Below are 23,379 nucleotides of genomic sequence, written 5' to 3' on the forward strand. Positions count from 1 at the left end.
AGATAGAGGTATATTAAAATTACTAAACAAGGAAAGGTTATGAATGCTAGAAAGAAAAGTAAGTTCAAAGGACCTGATGCACACCAGCTAGCCGTGGCAGTCAAACGGCCACTAGAGCCACTGGACAACAACATGATCTCTTCCCTTATCTTATAAAAGGAGGAAAACCTAGAAATAATTGGAAATAATCTTTTCCATATATCTAAGTAGCTCAACTCCTAAAGCAAATGTTAAAGAGATTCTGTCCTGTGATCCAGATGGAAAACTGATCCTTTCCTTCCCTGATATTACAGTCACGTCCTACACTGGGCATGCCTAACACTGCTAAACCCTTCTCATTTGGGGACTTGGAAAAAACAAAACTCTGCTTTACAAGTGCTTTGTCAACTTACAATGTTAAAAGTGATCAAGGTACACTCTGAGCTGGATTTCCTAAGCTGACTGCTCTGCTGTAGAAGCCACCTCCGTGTGCTCAGGTGGCCGTGCTGACGGCCCCTATGGGCACCTGCCCTCCCATTTAAGGCTTAAAAGTTAAAAATCGACAGCAAGGGGAGATAAGCCTTCAAGGTTGTTTACGATTTCGGCATGCTATGAAAACAAAGGGGTTTTCTCTGAAGACACCTCTAATTAAAAATGGGACAGGAAATAATGACTTATTTGAGACAGTGTCTTCAACCACACCGATTATGTGTGAAGCCTACACTAACACCCGTGAGGGTAAACGGAGCATCCCGGAGGCCATACTACGGCTTCTAGTATTTCCCATCTCATGAAGACCGCTGCCCAGCTCGACTTAATGAATCCAGAAGGACTTAAATTAGATAACCCAAATGGCCCCAACAAAAGCGAACGACAGTAGACATCTTTCTCTTGTTGGTTCAGTCTACTCAACTGTTCAACAGCTGCTCCAGTCCTCTCTGCCCTCCTAACTTTCCCGTTCCCTGTTTTTCCAGAACAGGCACATTAGCCAACAATCTGTCCAACTGCCTATTTGATTCTCTCTCCCTAAAACTTTCTTTTTCTGTTTTAAATGTTTATTTACTTATTTTGAGGAAAGAGAGAGAGAAAGAAGATGGGGGGTAGGGTAGGAGAGAGAGAAAGAAAAAAAATGAACAAGCGGGGGGGGGGGGGGAGGGGCAGAGAGAGAATCCCAAGCAGGCTCTGAGCTGTCAGCCTTGAACACTGAGATCATGACCTGAGCCGAAATCAAGAAGTGGACATTTAACTGTCTGAGCCCCCCAGACACCTCTATCTCTAAAACTTTCTAGCAAGAACCTTTGAACTAAACCTATGAACCCAGATGGTGCTGCATTTCACCCCAAAACTGAGAACCACGTTTCCTTTCATCCGCAGTACCAGAATATTATTAACCCCAAGACACCTAACTAGGCTCTGGGCCCCATAACTAGCCAATGATACTGATAACTCCTTGAGCCCCAAGAGAGCTCAGGGAATATGAGGAACAGGAAAAACTATGAGCCTAGAGATCAACAGTCTGGGCCAACCATCCTTCCTCACAGAGCCACAGACACCAGTACGTGATCTCTTTATTTCTCTCAGGGTGTTTGTATTCCCCACCCAGACCAACTTAAGTACAGACTAATTGTTAAAAACAAGTCATCACGTGCAATGTATTTGTATCCCCTCAAAACAGAACCACAGAATTAATGATCAAAATGAACTCTCCAGTTACTTGCATTCTATTTATTAATAGTCCGGTGTGAAATTTTGCTGGGAAGGGTCACCAGTATGTACGTATGAGGATTTCTACGCTGGCTGGGAGTTCCCAATCTAGAGCGTGGGATCCATACGTCACAGGTAGCTATGGCACACGTACCAACCAAACCAGTGCGCGCTCTAAAGGCTCAACTCGCCGGCAAAAAGTTCACTGACTCATAGTCTTAGATGTTCTAGTTCCTCTCGACTATTTACTGGATCCAAGGTGGAACTCTACGATAGGGATCCTGGCCAAATAATTTAGGAAAAGTGAAATAACTGATGGATCACCCCCAAAAAAAGTCCACTTTGGAATCCAAGAGGGACCAACGTGTTCCAAGGGACTTTTTCTCTCAGGCCTAAGCCAACTAGAAAACCAGCCGTAACGAGGCTGTTTCTTCAACTTCACAGTTTCTTGCAACTGTTGTGTTACCAACTTCCTCTGCTGGTGGAGAGCTAGGTATTTAAATATTATAACAAAGACACTGTGCTGAGCTAAGTAAGATCCAGTTAAAGCTAGAGCAACACAAGGAACTGAAATGGACAAAAAGGGAGTTTGGAGAAACCATGATGAGGAAAATGGCCCAGAAGTGGCCTAACTAAAGAAGAGGGGCTTCCAAGAGGGCACCAGCCAGTCACACAACAGACAAACATGTCACACACACTCCACCATTTCTAGGAGCACCTCCAGGAGCACCTCCAAGTAACTGAAGCTGCCTTCCCAGACGGCCATCCACGTGCTCAAGGCAAACTTTGATAACTGCAGCCAGTCAACCAGAGGTCTTTTCAACACACAAATATAGGGGCTCCTGGGTGGCTCAGTAGGTTAAGTGTCTGACTTAGGCTCGGGTCATGATCTCACAGTTTGCGAGTTTGAGCCCCACGTCAGGCTCTGTGTGGACAGCTCAGAGCCTGGAGCTACTTCCGATTCTGTGTCTCCCTCTCCCTCTGTCCCATCCCCCACTGATGCGCGCTCTCTCTCTCTCTCTCTCTCTCTGTCAAGAATAAATAAACATTAAAAAAAATTTTTAAGGACACAAATGTAAAGATGCTGCTTAATAATTTCCATCTTCTCTACTCTAACAGAACGGTGACATTTAGTAACACGAGTGGATGAACGAACTGGCCTAGCCGTACGGTGGAGCAGCAGAGTGTTCAGCCATGAAAAGGAATGAAGTACTGACACCTCTACGACGTGGACAAACCTTGACAACATCCTGGTAAATAAAAGAAGCCAGAGAAAAGGCCATATACTGCATGGTCCATTGATACGGAAGTTCCGGGACGGGAGAACGCAGAGAGACCAACGGTAGAGGAGCGCTCGCCAGAGGCTTGGGGGGGTTGGGGGTCGACCGGCAATGGAGCTGGACGGTGGTGCCGGATGTACAAGCTTGTGTGCATACTTAAAACCACGGAATGGTATGCTCCAAAAAGGACAGTGTCGTGTTATGTGAAATTTTGTTATGTAAATTTGATCTCAATTAAAAAAAATGTTTTTTAAGTATAATTTTTCTATCGCTCCGAAACTTTAAAAACCGACCATGCTAAGTACGGCAAAGCCGCGGAGCAGCCAGCGCTTTCACAGCCTGCCGGCTGGGCCGCAATCTGACACAGGCGCGTGGGACACGGTTTCCGCGCGAGCCGAAGAGCTCCACACGCCCTGACCGGCCGTCTCTCCCTCAAGCGTGTGCCAGAGAGAAACACAGGCACGTGTTCACCAGAAGACACACGCAGCATTCGGAGCAGCACCACGCATGCAGTTCAAGACCGGGAACCACCCAAACATCCATCAAGAATAAAACAAACTGTGCCGCGCTCTTAAACGGAAGGCCACACGGCAACGAGAAACGAGTGAGTGCTACACACGGCAACGTGGACCGATCTCACAGATGTTACGACTGGCCAAAGAGAATATCAACTCCCAAAATAGGCAAAACTGAGTCACGGTGGTAGAAATCAACGTTGGCTAGCTTCCCAGGGGCACCGACTGAAAGGAGCCAGGCTGTGGGGGCTGGTAACACCGTAAACACTGACAGGGGAGGGACCAGTAAAATCTATTACCAGGATACATACATGAGTCACTTCATAGTACAGGTGCTTTACTTCGATTATACGCCTTTATTTACAAAATGAGAACAAAAGTTTCTGCCAGAAGGCTCTTCTGCAATAACTGACCGAAAGCAACATGCAACACTAAAGAGCACTGGCCAAAATTGTTGCCTGAGCCACAGTTACCAATCCAGCCAAGAAGAAATGAACCTCTTCTCTGTAGATGTGAGCACACGGCATGCACCGGCTTCAAGCGCCCATCTCCTTCAGCACTCTGACTTAACCGAGCTGCCACACTCCCCACATTTCCTTGGTACCTCCTGTTCTTAGTGTCCCTTCAAAGTTGGCTCTTTGGTCCCCTGCAATGAGCCCTGCTAGGCGCTGTGCCCTGTACTGGGTGCCTGAGCCCTGAGAGCGTCACAGACAGTGAAGCGTCGTGTCTGTGATGTTTAGAGACAGAAGAAAGAGTAACTAGCAGAGGAAATGAAGACGCTGCAGCCGGTGGGCTGGGAGGGAATCCTAGAGGCACGGCTTAGAGACCAAGTCAAGGAAGGGGTCACCCCCACTAGCTGGTCCAAGGAAGAGCCGCTGCGCCCTGAGCCGGCGATGTTGTTGGGGGAGGGGGGGAGAACAGCCCGGTGAGAGCATCCGGAGAGCGTGTGAAGAAAGGAGGTGCACACAGGAAGCGTAAGGAACTCTCGGCACTTTGCTGCCAGGGGGACAAAGACGTGGGGGCCCGCCTGAAGAGAATGCGGGGTGCTCCTGCCGGCCCCGCCGGGTGGCACGTGAAGGCCACACAACAAACACACTGACTGGAAACCAGACCAGGCGACCTGGCAGATGTTCAGTAACTACTTAATGAAAACCCCACTTTCCTCAAAAACAGTATATGCTAAGCCTCTATTCAGTAAGACAAAACTGCAGCGCCTCGCGGGCTCTGTCAGTAGAGCGTGTGACTCGATCTCAGGGTTGTGAGTTCAAGGACCACGCTGGGAGTAAAGCTTACTTAAAGAGAAAAAAAAAAAAAAAAAAGACAAAATTGAGTCCAGTATTACAAGGTAAAAAACAAGAAGCCTTTTACTGAATATTGCCAATGCATCAGGTACCTAAGCAGTTTCGTAGTGTGTATTGTCTCATTTAGAACTTTGCGTGACAAGTTACATTAGGAGTAGCTAAGGCATCACGATGCTGAGCTAGGACTCTGGGTTGGCTTTAAGTCCTGCTCCACAAACACACTCTGTTAGTATGTCAACAGGTCATTTGACCTATTTTTTGAACTGCAGTGTGGCGACGGCATTGATTTCACAGGATAGAAATAGAAACACATGGACAAAGACCACGCGACCCAGAGTGCGTCGTGTGTATGACGAGGAAGATGATGCCAACAATTAAGCAGCAAACACCTGCACACCAGCCACTACGTGGCAGGGCCGCTCTGGTAATTCACTTGGTCCGTCTGATCCACACACCCGCCCCGTACGGTAGCTCCGACTGTGAGCCCGGACCCCGAGGCTCCGGGAGGCTAAGCGACGGGCCCAGCATCACACAGCTATGCGTGCCGGCACCACAGCCCGCTCTCGTCTCCACACCGGACACTTGCTCCTCCGAGCCCGGTCCACGGACTAGCAGCACAGGCAGCGTCCACAGTTGGTAAGAATCCCACCACAAACCTACTTCGCAAGGATCTGGGCTTCAAAATCACCACGTGGCCCCTGTGCAAGTTTTGTCTGGGAAACACAGCACCACGACACCTGTATCAAAACTATCAAGTTACATTATGATTTACCAGTTCATCCCCACCCCCGACCAAAGTATTATACTAGACTACGTGTAAGGTGCTTTCCTGGACGTGAGGACAGAATAAAGAGACAGACCGATCATCAGGACAGCACACAGTCCCTGCCCCTACGGCCCTCATTAGAAAGACCATCGCAGACAAGTACACGATGAACATGGTGCTGAGGGAGATGCTGGGAAAACAGCATCACCCAGACTCGGGGCATGGTCAAGTTCCTACAGAATAGGACTTGGTCCAAGTCGGGATCTGGAGAATAGGTACGTCAAACCCAACAGAAGACATGTCTGCCGGGAGAGGTCAACGATCCAGGTAGTCAATGCAAAGGCCAACGTGGCTTTAATTCAAACGGAAGGGAACTGAGACAAGGCCAGCTCCAGAGGCAGGTGGGAGCCTGGCTGGTGTCAGGATATGCACCCGGGCAGCAAGTAAGTCCGTGCAGACCAATCAGAAAGCTTTTGTTACAACCCGGGCAACATTAACCATGGCCCAAGAAGTGGAAACATTTGAGAGCCGCAGAAAAGTCAAAAGCATAGGGGTTGGACTAACTTGCATGCATAAGATTAAAGGAAAGGCAGGGGCGCCCGGGGGGCTCAGGTCATGATCTTGCGGTTCATGGGTTCGAGCCCCGCATAGGGCTCTGTGCTGACAGCTCAGAGTCTGGAGCCTGCTTCGGATTCTGTGTCTCCCTCTCTCTCTCTCTCTCTCTCTCCCCCACTCACAATCCTTTCTCTCCCAAAAATCAATAAATATTTTAAAAATAAAAAAAAAAGAAGATTAAAGGAAAGTCAGCAACCATTTTTCTTGCTCAGATCACTGAGCAGCAAAGAGCCACCAGTCTGTGGAGATACAGAACACAAGAGGGGCAGATACCGCTTGTCTGACGAAGGGGGATGAGCAAGAAATAGAACCGTTAATTCAGTCTGGTATGTGATACTGGGTACAACGCAGGCCTAAACGCCTGAACTCATGGGAGTGGAGCTGCGTGGTGCCTGGAGGTCAGGACGGGGGAGGAGGGGCCGGGCGTCTGGAAGACTACTCTGGGAAGGGGAGTAAAGCTTGGCGGGCCCCATCCGCGCTCAGGCTTGGGTGGGGGGAAGCAGCTGATATTCTGGCTGGGACTCTCTGAAGTCTTTTTAAAAACCCTATCATTTCATAGCTATAACCGACTCTTTGTAACCGAGAAAGAGACCTAAATTTACCTCTGGGGAAATGTTTCCACGGGTACTCTCTTTGGGGAGCACTCTGCCAAAGCTAAACAGCATAGTGGCAAAGCCCCCGCACCCCCCCCCCACTGCCATGGAGTCAAAGTGCTGCGCATGATAAAAGAGTGACTTCCCTCATGTGCAGAGACTGATTTGGACTTCATTAAGGTAAAAGCTGCTCCTGAGACAGGAAGGTCGGTATGGGGGGGCGCGGGGGGAGGGAGGGGCGGCGCTTCCAGAGTTGAGTTAAGTAATTATTTATGCAGCACTTACCGCGCCAGGACTGTTCTAAGCACTTAAAAATGAAATAATTTAATCCTCACTTTCACCTTATTTGTCCCCACTTTCCAGATGGGGGACAGAGACACGTGACCTGCCCAAAGCCACAAGGCCCAGTGCAAAGACTCAAAGCCAGTCTACCTCGAGACCGTGAACTTGCTCACCAAACCCTGCTGCTGCTGGGTCTGCTGGGTGTGCAACTTCACGTGAAAACCCTGTCGCTATCGGGCCTCACTCCCTCACGGCGACATACAGCAGGGTGGCAGCACGGTACCGGCCCACCGTGTTGTTACCACACCCCGCCGTCATCGGCGAAGGGCCAGCCGGACTGGTGATCGCTACCGCATGCTTTTCCACGGGCTCGCTGCTTCATGGCCTCATTCACTCGTGACCTGAGTTGAAGTCGGACGCTTAACCGACTGCGCCACCCAGGCGTCCTTGACTGTACTTTTAAAAAGAATTCTGGGGGCGCCTGGGCGGCTCAGTTGGTTGAGCGTCCAACTTCGGCTCAGGTCATGATCTTGCAATTGACGAGTTTGAGACCCGCATCGGGCTCTGTGCTGACAGCTCGGAGCCTGGAGCCTGCTTCGGATTCTGTGTCTCCCTCTCTCTCTGCCTCTCTCCCGCTCATGCTCTGTCTCCCTCGGTCTCAAAAATAAAGATAAACATTAAAAGAAAAATTTTTTTAATAAAAAGAATTCTGGAGGAGTCTGGGTGGCTCAGTCAGGTAAACGTCTGACTCCTGGTTTCGGCTCAGGTCACGATCTCACGGTTGGAGAGTTCAAGCCTCACATCGGGCTCCGTGCTGTCAGCACAGAGCCTGCTTGGGAATCTCCCTCTCTCTCTGCTCCTGTCCCACTCGCACTGTCAATCTCTGTCTCAAAAAAAAAAAGAATTCTGCTGATCTGTCATGAATACAGTATCTTCCCTTAGCTCTCTGGAGATCCTCTACTGAGATTTAAATGTTTTATCTTGTTCTTTCCTTCTGCTTGTTGTTTCATCTTTGTTGCTCAAAACTTTTCTCCCTCTCTGTGTTTGGGCTTCACATTTTGAAAGCAAAGCCTGTCTTTGTTTATTTTTTTATTGAAATATAATTGGCACATAACATAGCAGTGTTGGGAGCACAATGTAATGATCCGATATTTGTGCACACTACGGAAATGATTGCCACGCTAAGTCTAGTCACCAACCGTCACCACCCCAAGTTATAAAACAATTTTTTTCCTGTGATGAGAACTTTCAGGATTTACTCTCTTGGCAACTTGCAGGTGTTCAGTACCATGTTATTATGAACTAGAGTAACAATGCTGTACATGACATCCCCACAACTTACTTATAACTGGAATACTGTGACTCCTGAGCCCCTTCCCCCGCCCCCTACCCCCTCCCCTCTAGCAACCACCATCCTGCTCTTTGACCTAGTTTTGTCTTGTCCATTTGTTTGTTTTTTAGGTTCCACACATAAGTGAGATCATACAGTATCTGTCTTTCTCTGAACTCCTTCACATAGCATAATACCCTCAGGATCCATTCACGTTGCTGCAAACGGAAAGATTTCATTTTTGTGGCCAAATAATATTCCAATGTACGTATGTACATGGGTGTGTATATTACACAGACACATACACACACACATCTTGTCCATCAATTCGTTAATTAATGGACACTTAGGTTGTTTCCACATCTTGGCTATTGGAAATAATGCTATAGTATACATGTATCTTTTCAAATGAGTGTTCTTGCTTTCTTTGGATAAATATCTAGTGGTGAAATTGCTGGATCGTATGGTTGATTCTACTTTTCATTTTCTGAGGCACTGCTACACTGTTTTCCACAGCGGCTGTACCATTCACATTCCCACCGACAGTACATGAGGGCTCCCTTTCCTCCATGTCCTCAGTAACACTTGTTATTTCCTGTCTTTTTGAGAACAGTCAGACTGACAGGAGCTGTGAGGTGATAGCTCACTGTGGTTTGACTAGCATTTCCCTGACGATGAGTGACGGTGAGCACATTTTCATGTGCCTGTGGGCCATCTGGATGTCTTCTTTGGGAAAATGTCTACTCAGATCCTCTGCCCTTCTTTTAACGAGATTTTTTTTTCTTTTGGTATTGAGTTGTACGAGTTGTTTACAGATTTTCAATATTAGCCCTTTATCAGAAATATGATTTGCAAGTATGTTCTCCCATTCTACAGGTTGCCCTTTTGTTTGGTTGATGGCGTCCTTTGCTGTGCGGAAGCTGTTCAGAGGAACCCTATCTGTGGAAGAGACCACGACAGAGGTCTCTCCTCCATGAGCCCTGACACTTCTTACACACCATACCACACAGACATTTAGAATATAAGCAACAGAGGGGCACCAGGGGCCTCAGGTAGTTAAGCATTTCACTCTTGATTTCGGCTCAGGTCATCTCACGGTTCGTGGGATCAAGGCCCACCTTGGGCTCTGTGCTGACAACGCGGAGCCTGCTTGGGATTCTCTCTCTACCTCTCTCTGCCCCTCCCTCACTCATCCTCCCTCCCTCCCTCCCTCCCTCTCTCTCTCTCTCAACAATAAAAGTAAACATTAAAAAACCAAAAAGAACATAAGCAATGGGGGTGTGAACAAAGCTCCAGTTTGAAATGTTTCCACCTGAAGCATCAGCCACCGAGGGAACGCCACCAGACCTTCCTGGAGGCAGAGCCACACAAAAGGACCGTGCCCACGCGGGACTTCTCCACTGCGACTCCACACGCACTGCCCTTCATCACCAAACCCTCTGCTCCAGCACTCCCAGCCTCCTTCCTCAGTGTTCAGGCCTCAACTCTCCTCTCCACTTGGCTGTAGGAAACTGTTGTCTTTTTTGATATGTTTTGATCTGCATTTTTTTCTAACTAATTCCTTTAACTCAGTACTGCTTCATTATACATGTAATATTAGGGAACAGAGCGCACGTTTTCCACCTACAAACAACTGTTAACCATACTGTCTGGTAATCAAAAAACAGTATTTTAAGCATTTGAAGTCCTACGTCTTGTATTTTATTTACATAGAGTCTTCTTCCTGGGCTGTAAGGTGTCAGCAGCCTGGTTTAAGGTACTGTGTTCATGTGCAGGACCCTCCCTCTCCGTACAGAACAATACCAGGTTTCCAGAACTGCCACGTGTGGGAGGTGTGTTCACAGCCCGATTCTGCTCGTTCTGGACTCTGAAGCCCAACATGTGAGACGCAGCAATCCGGAGTGAACAGTTCCGTGGCTTTCTAGGCTTTCTATATAACCATGCGCACACACGCACGCACACGCGCACACACACGTGTTGGGACCACAACTCACAAAGAACAGAACACACTTTCACCAGTAGCTCCCCATCGTATGGGACTGTGACTTCCAGCACTGCCACTAGAGACCAGTGTCTCCTAACTTTACATACGCTGGTCGCGTAGGTGGAAATATCAAGGGGACAGCTCCCAACTTGTTTCACTAGGACGACACTACTTGATATCAAAGTGTCACAAAAGGAGAAAAAATTACAGATTGATACCTCCCTATACAAAAGACACAGATCTCCTAAGCAACATATCGCACATCAAATCTAACAATATATAAACCGGATAATACATTGTGATCAAGTGGGATTTACCTCAGGAATGCAAGGTTGATTCAACAATCAAAACGTAATTCATCCATTATTTTAAAAAACAGAAAGTTTCTATGATTAATAAAGACAGAAAAAGCACCTGACAAGATTCAACACCCTCTCATGATTAAAAAAGAAGAAAGGAAAAAGAAAAAGCAACTCTCAGAAAACCAGGGGCTAAAAGGAAAATTTTATTCGAAAGAGGGTATCTACAAAAACAAGACAAACTAGAACTAAATCCTACTTAACAGAACATGACAAGGACACTGTAGTGAAGGTGCCAGCCATGGCAACAGGGCAAGACAGAGAAATAAAAGACATAAAGACTGGAGAGAAAAAGGGTTTGTTTTCAGATTACATGACTATAGACTTCTTTGGATGTTCTACTCGCTCAGATAAACCACAAGAACTAATAAGTGAATTTATAGTAAAGGCACAAGATAAACTAACAAGATAATCTACTTCTACATACTAAGCCAAGAACTGGACAATTAAACCTAAAAGCCAAAAACTGTCCTTTACAATAGCATCAAAAAAGCATGGAGTCCCCACGCAAAGATCTACTGCGTGAGACCAAGAGAGCCGGCACGCCTAGCTAGCCAGACAGGTCTACCAGAAGTCACAGCGCCGTGCACAGGCCGGTTCTCCCAAACCGATGCTCGGATTCCACACAGCCCCAGTCCAAACCGAAGAGACCACAAGTCTGGCAGCTCCGGAAGCTGCTGTAACGTAACGGGCACGGCACCCCCGTGTGAGCCTGCACGCTCCGCTGAAGTCCGCGCACCACGGGCAGGACGAAAGCACGCACACCAGAGCGTCCGGGCACAGCACGGGGCCGACGGTGTGCTTGTCCTCCTACTCAGAGAAAAAATACCACCGCTGGTCTGTTTTCAACCTCAAACGCCTAAATGCACAACAGGACTCACTCTGTACAACTTTTCAGGAAGAAAGGTATAAAGATGCAAACAGATTAACTAGACACGTGAGCAGAAACCCGCGTTCTGTGAGCTAAAGTCAACAACACTGCAAAACTTACACAAACGTTACCTACAGGCAAAACAAAACTACTCTACTAATTGTTTTAAAAAAGTTACATTTTTCTCTTTAGCTGAAAACTGATAAAATTACAAAATACAGAAAACTGTTGAATTTACCATAAATTCCTAATAGTGTGAACAATTACTGGTGAATCTGAAATCAAAGATCTGTGAACACTATTTTTAAAAAATCTGTGTCGGGGCGTCTGGGTGGCTCAGTCAGTTAAGCGTGGGACTCTCGATTTCAGCTCAGGTCACGATCTCACAGTTTGTGAGTTCAAGCCCCGCATCAGGCTGTGCACTGACAGTGCAGAGCCTGCTTGGGATTCTCTCCCTCTCTCTGCCCCTGCCCTGTGCGCTTGCACTCTAACTAAATAAACATTTTTTTTTAACGTTTTTATTTTATTTTTGAGACAGAGAGAGACAGAGCATGAACGGGGGAGGGTCAGAGAGAGGGAGACACAGAATCTGAAACAGGCTCCAGGCTCCGAGCTGTCAGCACAGAGCCTGACTTGGGGCTCGAACCCACGGACCGCGAGATCATGACCTGAGCCGAAGTCGGCCGCCTAACCGACTGAGCCACCCAGGCGCCCCCTAAATAAACATTTAAAAAAATAAAATAATCAGTGTCACTAACCACTGAGACACCAGAAGTTTTTAAATTGTCACAAAAACCTCCATTGCCCTTCTCATGTGCCTCTAGGGATGTGGACCCCTGTCGCTGCAAGCAGACCAGATGACTGACTTCATCGCTCCTGGGGTCTGGTAGGAGTGAGGTCAGGGGTGCCTCCAGGGGCGTCTCCCCGCAGGACGGCAAGCCCCTGGGAATGGCAGCCGGTGAGCAGGGCAGGCAGGAGCGGGTGCCAGGGACAGGTGGGGACAGCGGTGCCGGCAGGAAGGCAGTCAAAAAGGACCCTCCATGACCCCAGCAGGGGCAGGCGGGGCAGGGCCACGACTGGCGCACGCGCCTTCCCGCAAGGTGAAAGGTCTGAGCGCGCCCACAAGGGGAAGCTGGGACAGCAGGTGCCTCTTCCCCAAATACAACGAGGAAGGTGAAAGAATCAGAGACAAAGAAGCGACCACACCCACAGTATTAGCTCTGTGAGCCAGGGCGGGGACGGTGACAATACCCAAGGAGGGGCTGTGTTCTCCGGGTTAGGACGTCAGAAGCACGGGTGGGCCCTGCACGGAGAACACACTGCCAGCTGCTCTCCCGGGTTTCTGTTCAAGCACTGCCTGGCCGCTCGCTGTTCTTCACCCCTGCACCAGGTGCTGGTGCCCTCCCCCTCTTCCCTCTAGGTGGCGCCAGAGATGCCCGTGCATCCTGCGCTCACCTGCTCCTAGAGCTCCCACGTGCTGGGGACGTGAACACGTCCCACATCTCACGGACACTCAGCAGCACTGAGCTGAAACCAAGCAGGAGACGAGCACTATGAGAGAAAATGATCAAGGGATCTACGCTAGAACGGCCTGGCGGCTTCCAGGGGGCCCCGAGGTGGAGGGACGGCACCGGCGGCCGGGCAGCAAGGCACAGAGGCAGATGAGGTGTGCGAAGTCCGGTGGCGGGCAGAGGCTCCCGGGGAAAGAGAGAACAGCGCCAGCCGGTGGGCAGGGTGAAGACGTTCAAGAGCCCCGCTCGCACCCCTCAGAGAAACGGGGTGGCGGCACATGCCTTCCCTACTGCCCTCTCTCCAGGAGCCTTAATGCAGCCTCCAGCTGTCGCCAGGAGAAAGGCCCGGGGTTCCCTAAACACTCCGAACAAGTTCTTTCTCAGTGCCTTCCCTGGAACTCCTACAGCGTGCAGTACCTTCCCCACCGGCATCAAACAGCACCTCCTTTAGAAAAATGCCCTGCATTTGGCCAATTCAGGGGTTTTTTTTTCACTCAACAATTACCGAGTGCTGATAATACGTCAGGCCAGATGGATTCAGAAAGTAGGTAGATGTGAACCCGGCCCACAAGAAGTTTCCAACCAAGGAATGGGAGACCAGCAAATAAACAGCTGAATGAGTCACCAGGTGCGCCTATGTGTGCCGAGCTAAGGCAGGCACCAGAGCCCAGCCCGGTGGTTCAGGTGAGAGACAGACAGACACACACACACACACACACACACACAGGGCCATGCCCTAGGGCAGGGCCCTGCAAGTTTCCTGTTTAGAAAGAACAAATGTTCCAAGCAGAAGGAGCCGTGCAAGCACACGAGGCACAAGGGGCCACGCCACACCCAGGCAGGGTCCTGTCTGAAAACTAAGCCCAGGCAGTGTGATGGCCAGAGTCTGCCGAGGCAGAGCCAGAGGGCGAGGCCAGTGGAGAGGGCGCTGTCTCCCGTAACATCACTGGCATCAGGGTGAGCAGAGAATACACTGGAACTCAGCTCAGCATTCCTTCCTACCGAGGGCCTACTACGTGCCAGGCACTGCACGTTGTTCCCTCATGCTGGGCACTCATACAACTTAGTCACTCTTCTGGAAAGCGTTTAGCACCTTTTAATGTAAATGTATAGAGGTCTACATATTTACATAAGTTTAATCATATATAGTACATATATTTTTAATCTGTCTTCCCCACGAGTCAATTAGCAACTCAAGCTGTCAGACCGGGTGGCTAGGATCCCAGAGGAGAGGCAGAGGCCCAGGGAGACAATCCCCAGGGAAGCTCTCAGGCCCTGGGAGCCGACCAAGGCCCATCTGTCGAGAGGACTAGAACGCAGCGTGTGTGCTCCAGGAAGAAACTCAAACACCAATCTACTCCTCTCACCGAACTGTTTTTAAGGCACGTGGATTAGCTAAGCCTATGAAGAATTTACTCATTCATTAGGGTAATCTTCCTTTGTGCCAATACCTTGACAAGCAGAAGAAAGCCTGACCCAATCCCTGCGTCGAGGTTTCTTTCTAGCAAGCAAGACACAGCGCAAGCCAGTACAGGTGTGATGATCCGTCACGGGAAGTGCCGTGCGAGACCATAAGACGAGGCTCGGGGAGGGAGCAACAGGCAGAAGGTGGTTAGGCTGACCGGGCTGAGAGGTCCTTTGGGCTCAGACCTGAGAGGTCGGGAGGAGCAGGGGAGGCAGGGGATGGAGGGGCGAGCACAGGGCCAACGGCCTGACAGGGAAGAGCTGTGGGTGTGCGAGGTGCTCCCAAGTCGACACGGCAGCACTGGTGGGCAAGAGAGACCAAGGGCCCAAAGCTGGAGGTCGTGGGGGAGCCAGGTCAGGGGAGGTCGCGCGGGCCACATGACGGATCTGCGGCTTATCCGGTAGGAAGCCACCAGAGAGCTTTAGGGACGATAACGTCGGGCGTTCGTTTTTATAAACTCGCTCTGGCCACCGTGTGAAGGACGAACGTGTGGGGAAACAGGAAGATCCAATAGGAAGCAGCTCCCACAGCCCAGGGAGGGATGAGGGCCGCACGGTCCAGAGGGGACGCCGCCGAAAGGGAGGAAGGGTGAGGAGCTCAAAACATGTTCTGGAGGCAGAACGAAGGTAAGAGGAGGAGCGTGCCGCACACGGCAGGCGTGTCAGAGAGGCGTCTGGGTCCGCGGCAGGAGCACCAAGTGCAAGGGGGTCTGGCACGTCCGCGAAGACTGCGGGGACGGGTGGAGGAACAGATTTCAGGGGCAACAGCTAAGGGGCTCCTAAGTATCAGAAGTTTATGAAGAAAACAAACGTGGACGAGGATCACAAGAGGCCGCTGACCACCGGCAGGTGAGACACAGAAGACGCGCCGCACACAGAGCCACGTGGCTGGACACGCGGGTGGAGGGAAGGAAAGAGGGAGTCTAAACACTGATACAGGGGGCGCCGGGGGGCTCGGTCAGTTGAGCGTGTGACTTGATTTCGGCTCAGGCTGTGATCTCACGGTTCGTGGGATCGAGCCCCGCATCGGGCTCTGTGCTCAGTGCAGAGCCTGCTTGGGATTCTCTCTCTCCCCCTCTCTCTCTGCCCCTCCTGCACACTCGTTCTGTCTCTCTCTCAAAATAACTAAACTTTAAAAAAATTATTACAGGGGCACCTGGGTGGCTCAGTCGGTTGGGCATCCGACTTCGGCTCAGGTGACGATCTCACGGCTTGTGAGTTCGAGCCCCGCGTCGGGCTCTGTGCTGACAGCTCGGAGCCTGGAGCCTGCTTCGGAGTCTGTCTCTCTCTCTGCCCCTCCCCCACTCATGCTCTGTCTCTGTCTCTCAAAAATAAACAAACATTAAAAAAATTTTTTTAATAATTATAAGAAAATGAAAATAAAATATTGATCCAGGAAAAGCATGACTTCAATCACAGGATCCAGAATCACACAAGTGAAATATTGCTACTATACTCGAGCTCAACCTGCTACTGAAAGAGCTCGGAAAAAGTCAGCACGCACGCTCATCCCTGACAACCGCAGCCCCTGACACCTCTTCGATCCTTCCCAGTCTCCCAGAGACATGAAGCAGATCAAACGCAGGCTAATGGCATCCAACAGCCTTCCCAGCGGGCCTTTCCGCATTCAGTGACCGTGCAACCCGACACGGCACTGCGAACGCGCACCTTTACGTTGACACGCTGGATTCCGACGGCCCTTAAGCCTGGGACATCATGACAGGGTGGAACACGTGGTATACCAAAGCCCTCTCATATCTGTTCAAATATTCTCTTCTGTGGGACGGATCACGGGTGGCTTCTTCACAGCCACCTCACCGAGCCACATTACAGAGACAACCACAGACCGTCGTGAGGGTACCTTCAAGGTTTCAGTTCAAACTATACAAATATAGCTCTGTTCTAGTATTTTTAGCCTGTTCTACTAAGTATTTTGTGTCTTCTTAAATTGGGACACCGATGTTTTTTGAGGTTAATGTGACCGATAAAATCAAATGTGAGGTTTCGAATGTCTGACTGCAAACAGAGATTTGTAGTCTTTGGGCTTGAGCTTTTTATTTTGTCTTTATCTAAAAGTAGTAACTTTTATACTTGAAAATAACCGATTCAGCCAATTCCTACACACCAACATCTTTGTCTTTATCACAAAGCAAAAACTAACCAGAATAAAACCTAAGGTTTCCTGCCTCCCTGGCCTGGTCCAGAGAAGTGTACAGAGAAGCCTGCACACGGTGTGCTCCTGGGGGAGGCCGTGAGCTCAGCCCTGAGAAGGGGACAGGGTGACAAGCTCCTTAGTGTCATCAGAAACTTCCTCCTGAACGATCCAGAAGGAAAACCATTCCTCAGAGGTGATGGCCTGCTTCAACCCTATAAACAGACTGATTCGGACTCTGATGCCATCCCTCCCTCTCCCCCCCTTCCACACCTGTGGTTCTGCTCTCCTACCCAACCGTGACCTCTATCAGAATGCTACTTCAGTTACAGACGCCTCTATTCTGCTCTGCCCGTCAGCAAATGTAATGGGAAAGTAAGATGCCTCCATCAATTGCTTTGGGATGAGATGGGCCAAAAAAAGAAAAAAAAAAGACCACCCAGTCTTTTTTCTCTTCCCAAGTTCATATTTCTAAAGTCGCTTTGAATTTCTTAAAAACCAAGTCGCCAATTATTGAATGTCCCATTGGTACTGGATTCACAGACTTTAATTTAGCCTAGACTACTGAAATCAGAGATTTATTGCTAAGGCTCGGTGCTAACCACGGGCTGGCACACCATGGACGTGGCATTGTGCATACGGGTCCCAGCAAGTCCGAGAAAGACCAAAACCTTCTACAAGTACAGTATAGAACTCTCTACTTCTGTGCACTGGTCACTGGTCATGCTCAATTATACTATGTAATCCTGAGGTGGAAACCATAGCTTTTAGAAAGTTCCCATACCCAACACCCTTTAAAATTCAAAGTTTGAAGTTAACTCAGCAAAATCTTTACTCGAAATACCTAATTTGGCAATAATTGGTGGCAGGTGCTTTGTTCAGAGAGCATCACATTAAAAGAGTCCTAATATCACATTTTAGAAATGTTTAAAAGTCACGCCTGGCTGGATCTCAGGGTTGCGAGTTTGAGCCCCACGCTGGGTGTAGAGATTACCTAAGAATAAAACCTTTGAAAGAAAAGGAAAAGGAAAAGGAAAAGGAAAAGGAAAAGGAAAAGAAAAAAGAGAAGAGAAGAGAAGAGAAGAGAAGAGAAGAGAAGAGAAGAGAAGAGAAGAGAAGAGAAGAGAAAAAAAGGGAAGAAAAATGTTAAGAAGGCTAGATAAGAATTTCGGATGGTGCTGACAACGCGGTAAATGAAAAGCAATCTAACAGCAAAGCTATGGTCTGGCATTAGCACATCAACATCCTGGTGACGCTGAAAGTTTTAAGCTAAACACTAAATTGAATCAGTCTGCAGGTCCCTTCCCAGCCCAGGTTTCTTCCTTTTAAAAGTCTTTCCTGAGGACATGAACATGATACTTGAATATATTCTTTAAAATAATAATAAATATTTTTCTTAAATTCCTTGTTCAGGACTTCATCTCCCAGGGTTAATAGTCACTAGTATGTTAAGAGAAGCAGCAGAATGTTTTGGTCTTATTCATACATGGATTACCTGGCATTTTTAACTTCTCGACATGCTTCCAAATACTGTCTTGAATGTTTACAATGAAGATGCTTTTATATTTTTATTTTTATACAAATAAAAACCTTAACAACATTAAACTGGAAAATGTTAACTCACAGTATTACTGACCCTTAGTGATAAGCCCACCTTATGATAATATGGAGTTCCAAATACACAATCTTTACAGTGAGTAAAGATAACCAATTTTTGAAATAAGAAAAACCATGTCTCTCTTTTTTCCTCCAGTCCTATTTATGTTAAAATCAGTCTCTTTACTCTTTAAAAACTTCCACATCATAGAACGGACATGGGTGTCTTAATTAAAACACAAAATAGGGGCACCGGGCGGGCTCGGTTGGAAGAGCCTATGGCTCTTGATCCCGGGGTCCTGAGCTCAAGCCCCATGTTGGGTGTAGAGATCACTTAAATGAATAAGTAAAAACTTACACACACACACACAAAATAAAACATGCAACTATAAGAGAAACAGGACAAGCACCAAAAAGATAACTTACTGAAAATGCACTTCCACAAAAATATTTTTATTTACTATTTTTAAAACTATCTAGCTGGTCTTATGGCAAGAGCTGCAAACTTATACCACATCAATTTCCATTTCTCCTTAAATTTAATTGTAAATCTATTTGAAATAAATTCTGAAAACCTCTCATCCACCTTTTTAGTGCAAAAGCATGAATCTGAATTAAATTTAAACCAAACAGATTTTTAAGTTACGTATACCTTTAGCCCAACACATTGGAAATGGACCACAGCCGCTCTTCTCCATACAGACGGCACCTGCTGGTCTCAGGGCCTCTCGGCCCGCCAGTTCCACCAACATAAACTCAGGCCTCTCAAGATCAGGCCAGGCGTCCGCGCACCAAGTCCCCGTTCATCGCTCCCACAGGGTTCGCTTCGATCCACAGCCACACTAAGTTTCCCCCGGGTGCTCCTTTTCTCAGAGCTTGAGGCAACATTTGGGAGGTGTTCCTTCTGTAATATTTTCCAGCAGCTTGAAGAATGCCTCTCAGTTACAGAATCTTCTCCCGCTTCCGCAATCTGAAACACAGACCATCCTGGCCAGATTAAGCTCCTGAGCAGAATGAAACCGGCTAGTAATGTGACCCCACCTCGGGCCTGTGTTCCGAGATTCATTCAGGGAAGGAGAGAGGGAGGGAGGGGCAGAGGGAGGAGGAAAGGGCGGCCGGCAGCCAGGGCCCGATTAATATGCTAATCCCACCCTTCTGTTCAATTCATCTGGCAGACTTCTGCTCACAAAACCAACAGGCGATTCTAAAATTGAGGAAGCTGCGAATCAAGTGTGAGTGACCCAGATCATGTCTGTAGATGGCTCCTCCAACTATTTCTGTTTTCAAAGTCATGCCTTTGGCATTTTACCAGCCTAATTCTGACCTTAAGACTTAAGATACTTATCTTGATGAAAAAAGAATAATACCAGGGGGAAAAATCTTGTTCAACATTAAAAGCAAGCCTGTAAAGCATATTGTCTAGAGGAACCCAGATATTTCTAAGAAAAGTCTTTTTTCTGATTGACACTTTCACAGTAAGTTAGCAAATTTACAAAACTGTATTTAGAAAACACATGAAAACCAGAATTTGAAGTTAATAGATTCTTTTAAAATTAGCTGAGGGAATACTGAGGAATCCAAGAGGCATGATCTGATTTCTTTTCTTAATTTCAAAATGTAAGTGAGTACTAAACCCATACTGGAGAAAGAGGACAGAAAAATAACAATCTGTACTAGTAACTTTTCTTAAAAAATGCAAACTACTTACGCTATTTCCATTCAAACTGGGAGACAGTCCGGTCGTCTCTCAAATTCAGCTCCTTAAACACATTCCGCTTTAGCAGTAAGACAATATGTAACTGGGCTCCTGGAGGCTTTGTTGTCTGGTCTGAGCACCCGTAACACACACTCAGGCGCTACACGGGCTAGCTCTCCTAGCACAAGGGTAATTCTGTCACTAGTAAATCCCATAAACTAGGACAAAATCGAGTCTTCTGCTTAACTGTGAACAGGACCGAGGCTTTACAAATTCACTAACTTGTGAAAACAAGAGCTGAAAAAGGCTCAGGAGAACAAGAGGCCTGTGTCCAGGGATGTCCCAGGACAGCTAGCTGCATTCCTAACACACTCCTCTTGAGGATGGCTTTGTCTCCAGGCCTTACCCTCCGCCTCCTAATAGCATTCAGAGCTCAAATGACCTCTCGGATGCCCCAGTGAAAACAGATCACTCACCAGAGTGAACTCTGACCCCAGGCAACACTGGGAAGACAAGGGGTTTCAGAAAAACACAGGCAAGCAAGCTAGGAAAAGAACGGAAGAAACAAGCACACAGATCACTGAGGACAGCTCGGGACATTAAAGGCCTGCTGTCTTCATAGAAAGGATCTAAGCACAGCCAGGAGCACGTCTGGTAGCTGGCTCAGACCCCGAGAGCGGCCAGGGGTTTAATCTCAACCATCAAGTAACAGACTGTACCAACAACTCAAGCAAACTGAGTCTCTCTTGCAACTTATGACTCAAAAGTTAAAAAATAAAAGCTACCTTTACTAGCTGCCAAAGATATCCTACACACCAAATACCAATCACACCCCATTTTCACAACTCCCAAGCAAAATCAGGGCTGTCACATCCTTTAAAGATGAGCAAACATGGAGCCCTACAGCTATGGAGAGACACAGCTTCACTGGGCCCACCTGTCACCCAAGAAGCCAGGGGTCTTTCCTCGTCCTCTCTCTCTCTGTCTGTCTCTGTCTGTCTGTCTCTCTCTCTCTCTCTCTCTCTGTCTCTCTCTCTGTCTCTCTGTCTCTCTCTCTCTCTCTCTCACACACACACACACACACACACACACACGCCCAGAAGGGGTTTCTGAGCCAGACTGAAGAGACCCCACAGCACCAGCCACATGGAAAAGAGAGGGGTCGGTGCAGGTGGTGGCAGCTGGAGCCTGCACAGCGCAGAGGAGCAGACAAGAGGACAGACCTGGGAGCTCTCGAGGACAAAGAAAGTCGAGTGTGGGCAGCGAAGGAGAGGAGAAGCTGAGTCTCTGACGGCACGGTAACCAGAGCCTGGCAGCTTTCTCTCCGCCCACCAAGCAAGCTAATGTGTATCTCGTCTCAATATCCAAGCAGTACCTGCTGGGGAGCAAAGTCCCGGGGGCACAAAAGATGACAAGACCAAAGAAGCAAGGATCCCTCCAGGCCAGCAAACAGAGCCCAGCGGGGAAAGAGCTGGAAGTAACGGGGTCGCCGAGAAGAGCAGACAGGTGGTGAGGGCGAGCACGGAGGAAGGTGCCCGGGCGCGCAGAGAAGCGGTCCTGCTCGAGACGCCCACACGGAACGCCGTCGGGTCTCACCCGTCACACAACTCACAGAGCAGCTCACTCCCAGTGTTTACAGAAGAGGACGGTGTGGGTCTGGAGGCTGCGGCACTGGCTGAAGGCCAAAGCGCTGAAAAATTACATGAGGACCCGCTACACCGTGAGAGCATTCCTCCTACGTTCCTCTTGCTAAATATTAGAGACAAGTTACGCTTTTAGATCTCCAATCCAGTGACAGCTTGGAAAGAACGAGAAAGGCCTACAGTTAATGGTAACATAAGTGAAAAAAGTGAGCAGTCCCTTTGTGCTCTCTGATTTAGGAAATTCTACATACTAACGTAAAGGCCATCGGTCATTAAAAAGTTCTGTAATTTCTTTTAAAAAAGCCTTTATAGTACCAGTACAGTTAAAAGCAACTCTGGTAAGTCCTACTTGACAGGTAAACATTTCATTAAAATCTGTACGAAAGAGGGGCGCCTGGGTGGCGCAGTCGGTTAAGCGTCCGACTTCAGCCAGGTCACGATCTCGCGGTCCGGGAGTTCGAGCCCCGCGTCAGGCTCTGGGCTGATGGCTCAGAGCCTGGAGCCTGTTTCCGATTCTGTGTCTCCCTCTCTCTCTGCCCCTCCCCCGTTCATGCTCTGTCTCTCTCTGTCCCAAAAATAAATAAACGTTGAAAAAAAAAAAATTAAAGAAAAAAAAATCTGTACGAAAGATACTAGTATTTGCTCGCGCCGCAGACCCTAGGCATCCCGGACTCCGGTCTCCTTCCTCAAAGCAACCCATCAGCAAAGCCCAATACCTGGCCTTTAAAATGAATCCAAACGGCGTCTGCGCGCCCGGGGCCCCCGCCGCAGCTCTCCGCCCCACACTCAGCTCCCAGCCCGCGACCGTACCAAACCCCTCCGATCGGCCGTCACACCATCTCCCTCCTCCGCTAAAACTCACCAACACTTGCCCGAGTCTGCCGGCACGGGTGCTTGCACACTCAGCGTGGTCTGCGAGGCCCCCTCCCACCCACACCCTCTGGCTCGCCGTCTCTTGGCTCCCACTTCCTGGGCTTCAACACCCCGACCTCCTCGCTGTCCTGTGCCCACACCAGGTATGTGCCCGCCTTGACACCGCCTGGGCCATGCGCTCGGCCTGCTTCACTTTCCCACAGCCCCGTCCCCTTCTCAAATATCACACAACTGATTCTACACAATTCTACGGTACGTTTATTGTCCGGCTGCCCTCACGACGACCCAGTCTCCACGGCAGGAAGGAATTCTGTCTGTTCCACACATACCGTCTTCCGGGCCTTGCTACTGAAACGGTAAGAGGCACAGGCCACACCCCACACATCCTTCTATCACCTACAGGTAACGAGGAGATGGCAGAGGGACCTGCTATTCTCTTTCAGAGGCCATGTCCACAGAAACCATATCTAGATATTCTACACGTCAAGACCCGACACCAAGCTCAGTAATGGCACGGACTGCCTTGACCCCGGGCGCAGCTTTACCTGCGAGACCTCTCTCAGCTCAGGGGCTTGAGAAGTAGTCACTGAATAAGCAAAGTAAACAATATAAATACATTGCTCTTCAAGAATATAAAAAAAATGTACAAAAGCAAAACTGACATAAAACCTAGGAAAACCGCGCAGACTGCCTCTCCCCACCCCACATAAAAAATAAGTCACACAATTGTAGTACTCCGATACTCCTATGAGAACTTCATTGCAACTTGCAGAACAAAAATGAAAATAGTGTGTGAGATTAGACAGCAAGATCAGGAAGCAAAGAAGGGAGTTCTAAACCCTTGCATATACTGTGCAGTGCTGTT

General features: G+C 48.6%; 1 protein-coding gene across 5 annotated transcripts in view; it reads right to left on the reverse strand.

Annotated features, from left to right (window-relative positions):
* PTK2 (protein tyrosine kinase 2) overlaps positions 1-23,379 on the reverse strand; it is a 257,109-nt gene that overhangs the window by 176,711 nt on the left and 57,019 nt on the right. For 3 of the 5 annotated variants that reach the window (XM_047074237.1, XM_047074238.1, XM_047074242.1), the window contains exon 3: positions 18,955-19,272. The exons of the other annotated variants lie outside the window; for them this stretch is intronic. In XM_047074237.1, coding sequence (XP_046930193.1) covers positions 18,955-19,054 — 100 coding nt within the window. In that variant the 5' untranslated portion in view covers positions 19,055-19,272. The remainder of the gene's footprint in view (positions 1-18,954; positions 19,273-23,379) is intronic. 5 annotated transcript variants of the gene reach the window in all.

This window comes from Lynx rufus, unplaced genomic scaffold, assembly GCF_022079265.1.
Source record: "Lynx rufus isolate CCGP_SWC_20201006 ecotype Redwood Valley unplaced genomic scaffold, mLynRuf1.p SCAF_12, whole genome shotgun sequence".
NCBI lineage: Eukaryota > Metazoa > Chordata > Mammalia > Carnivora > Felidae > Lynx > Lynx rufus.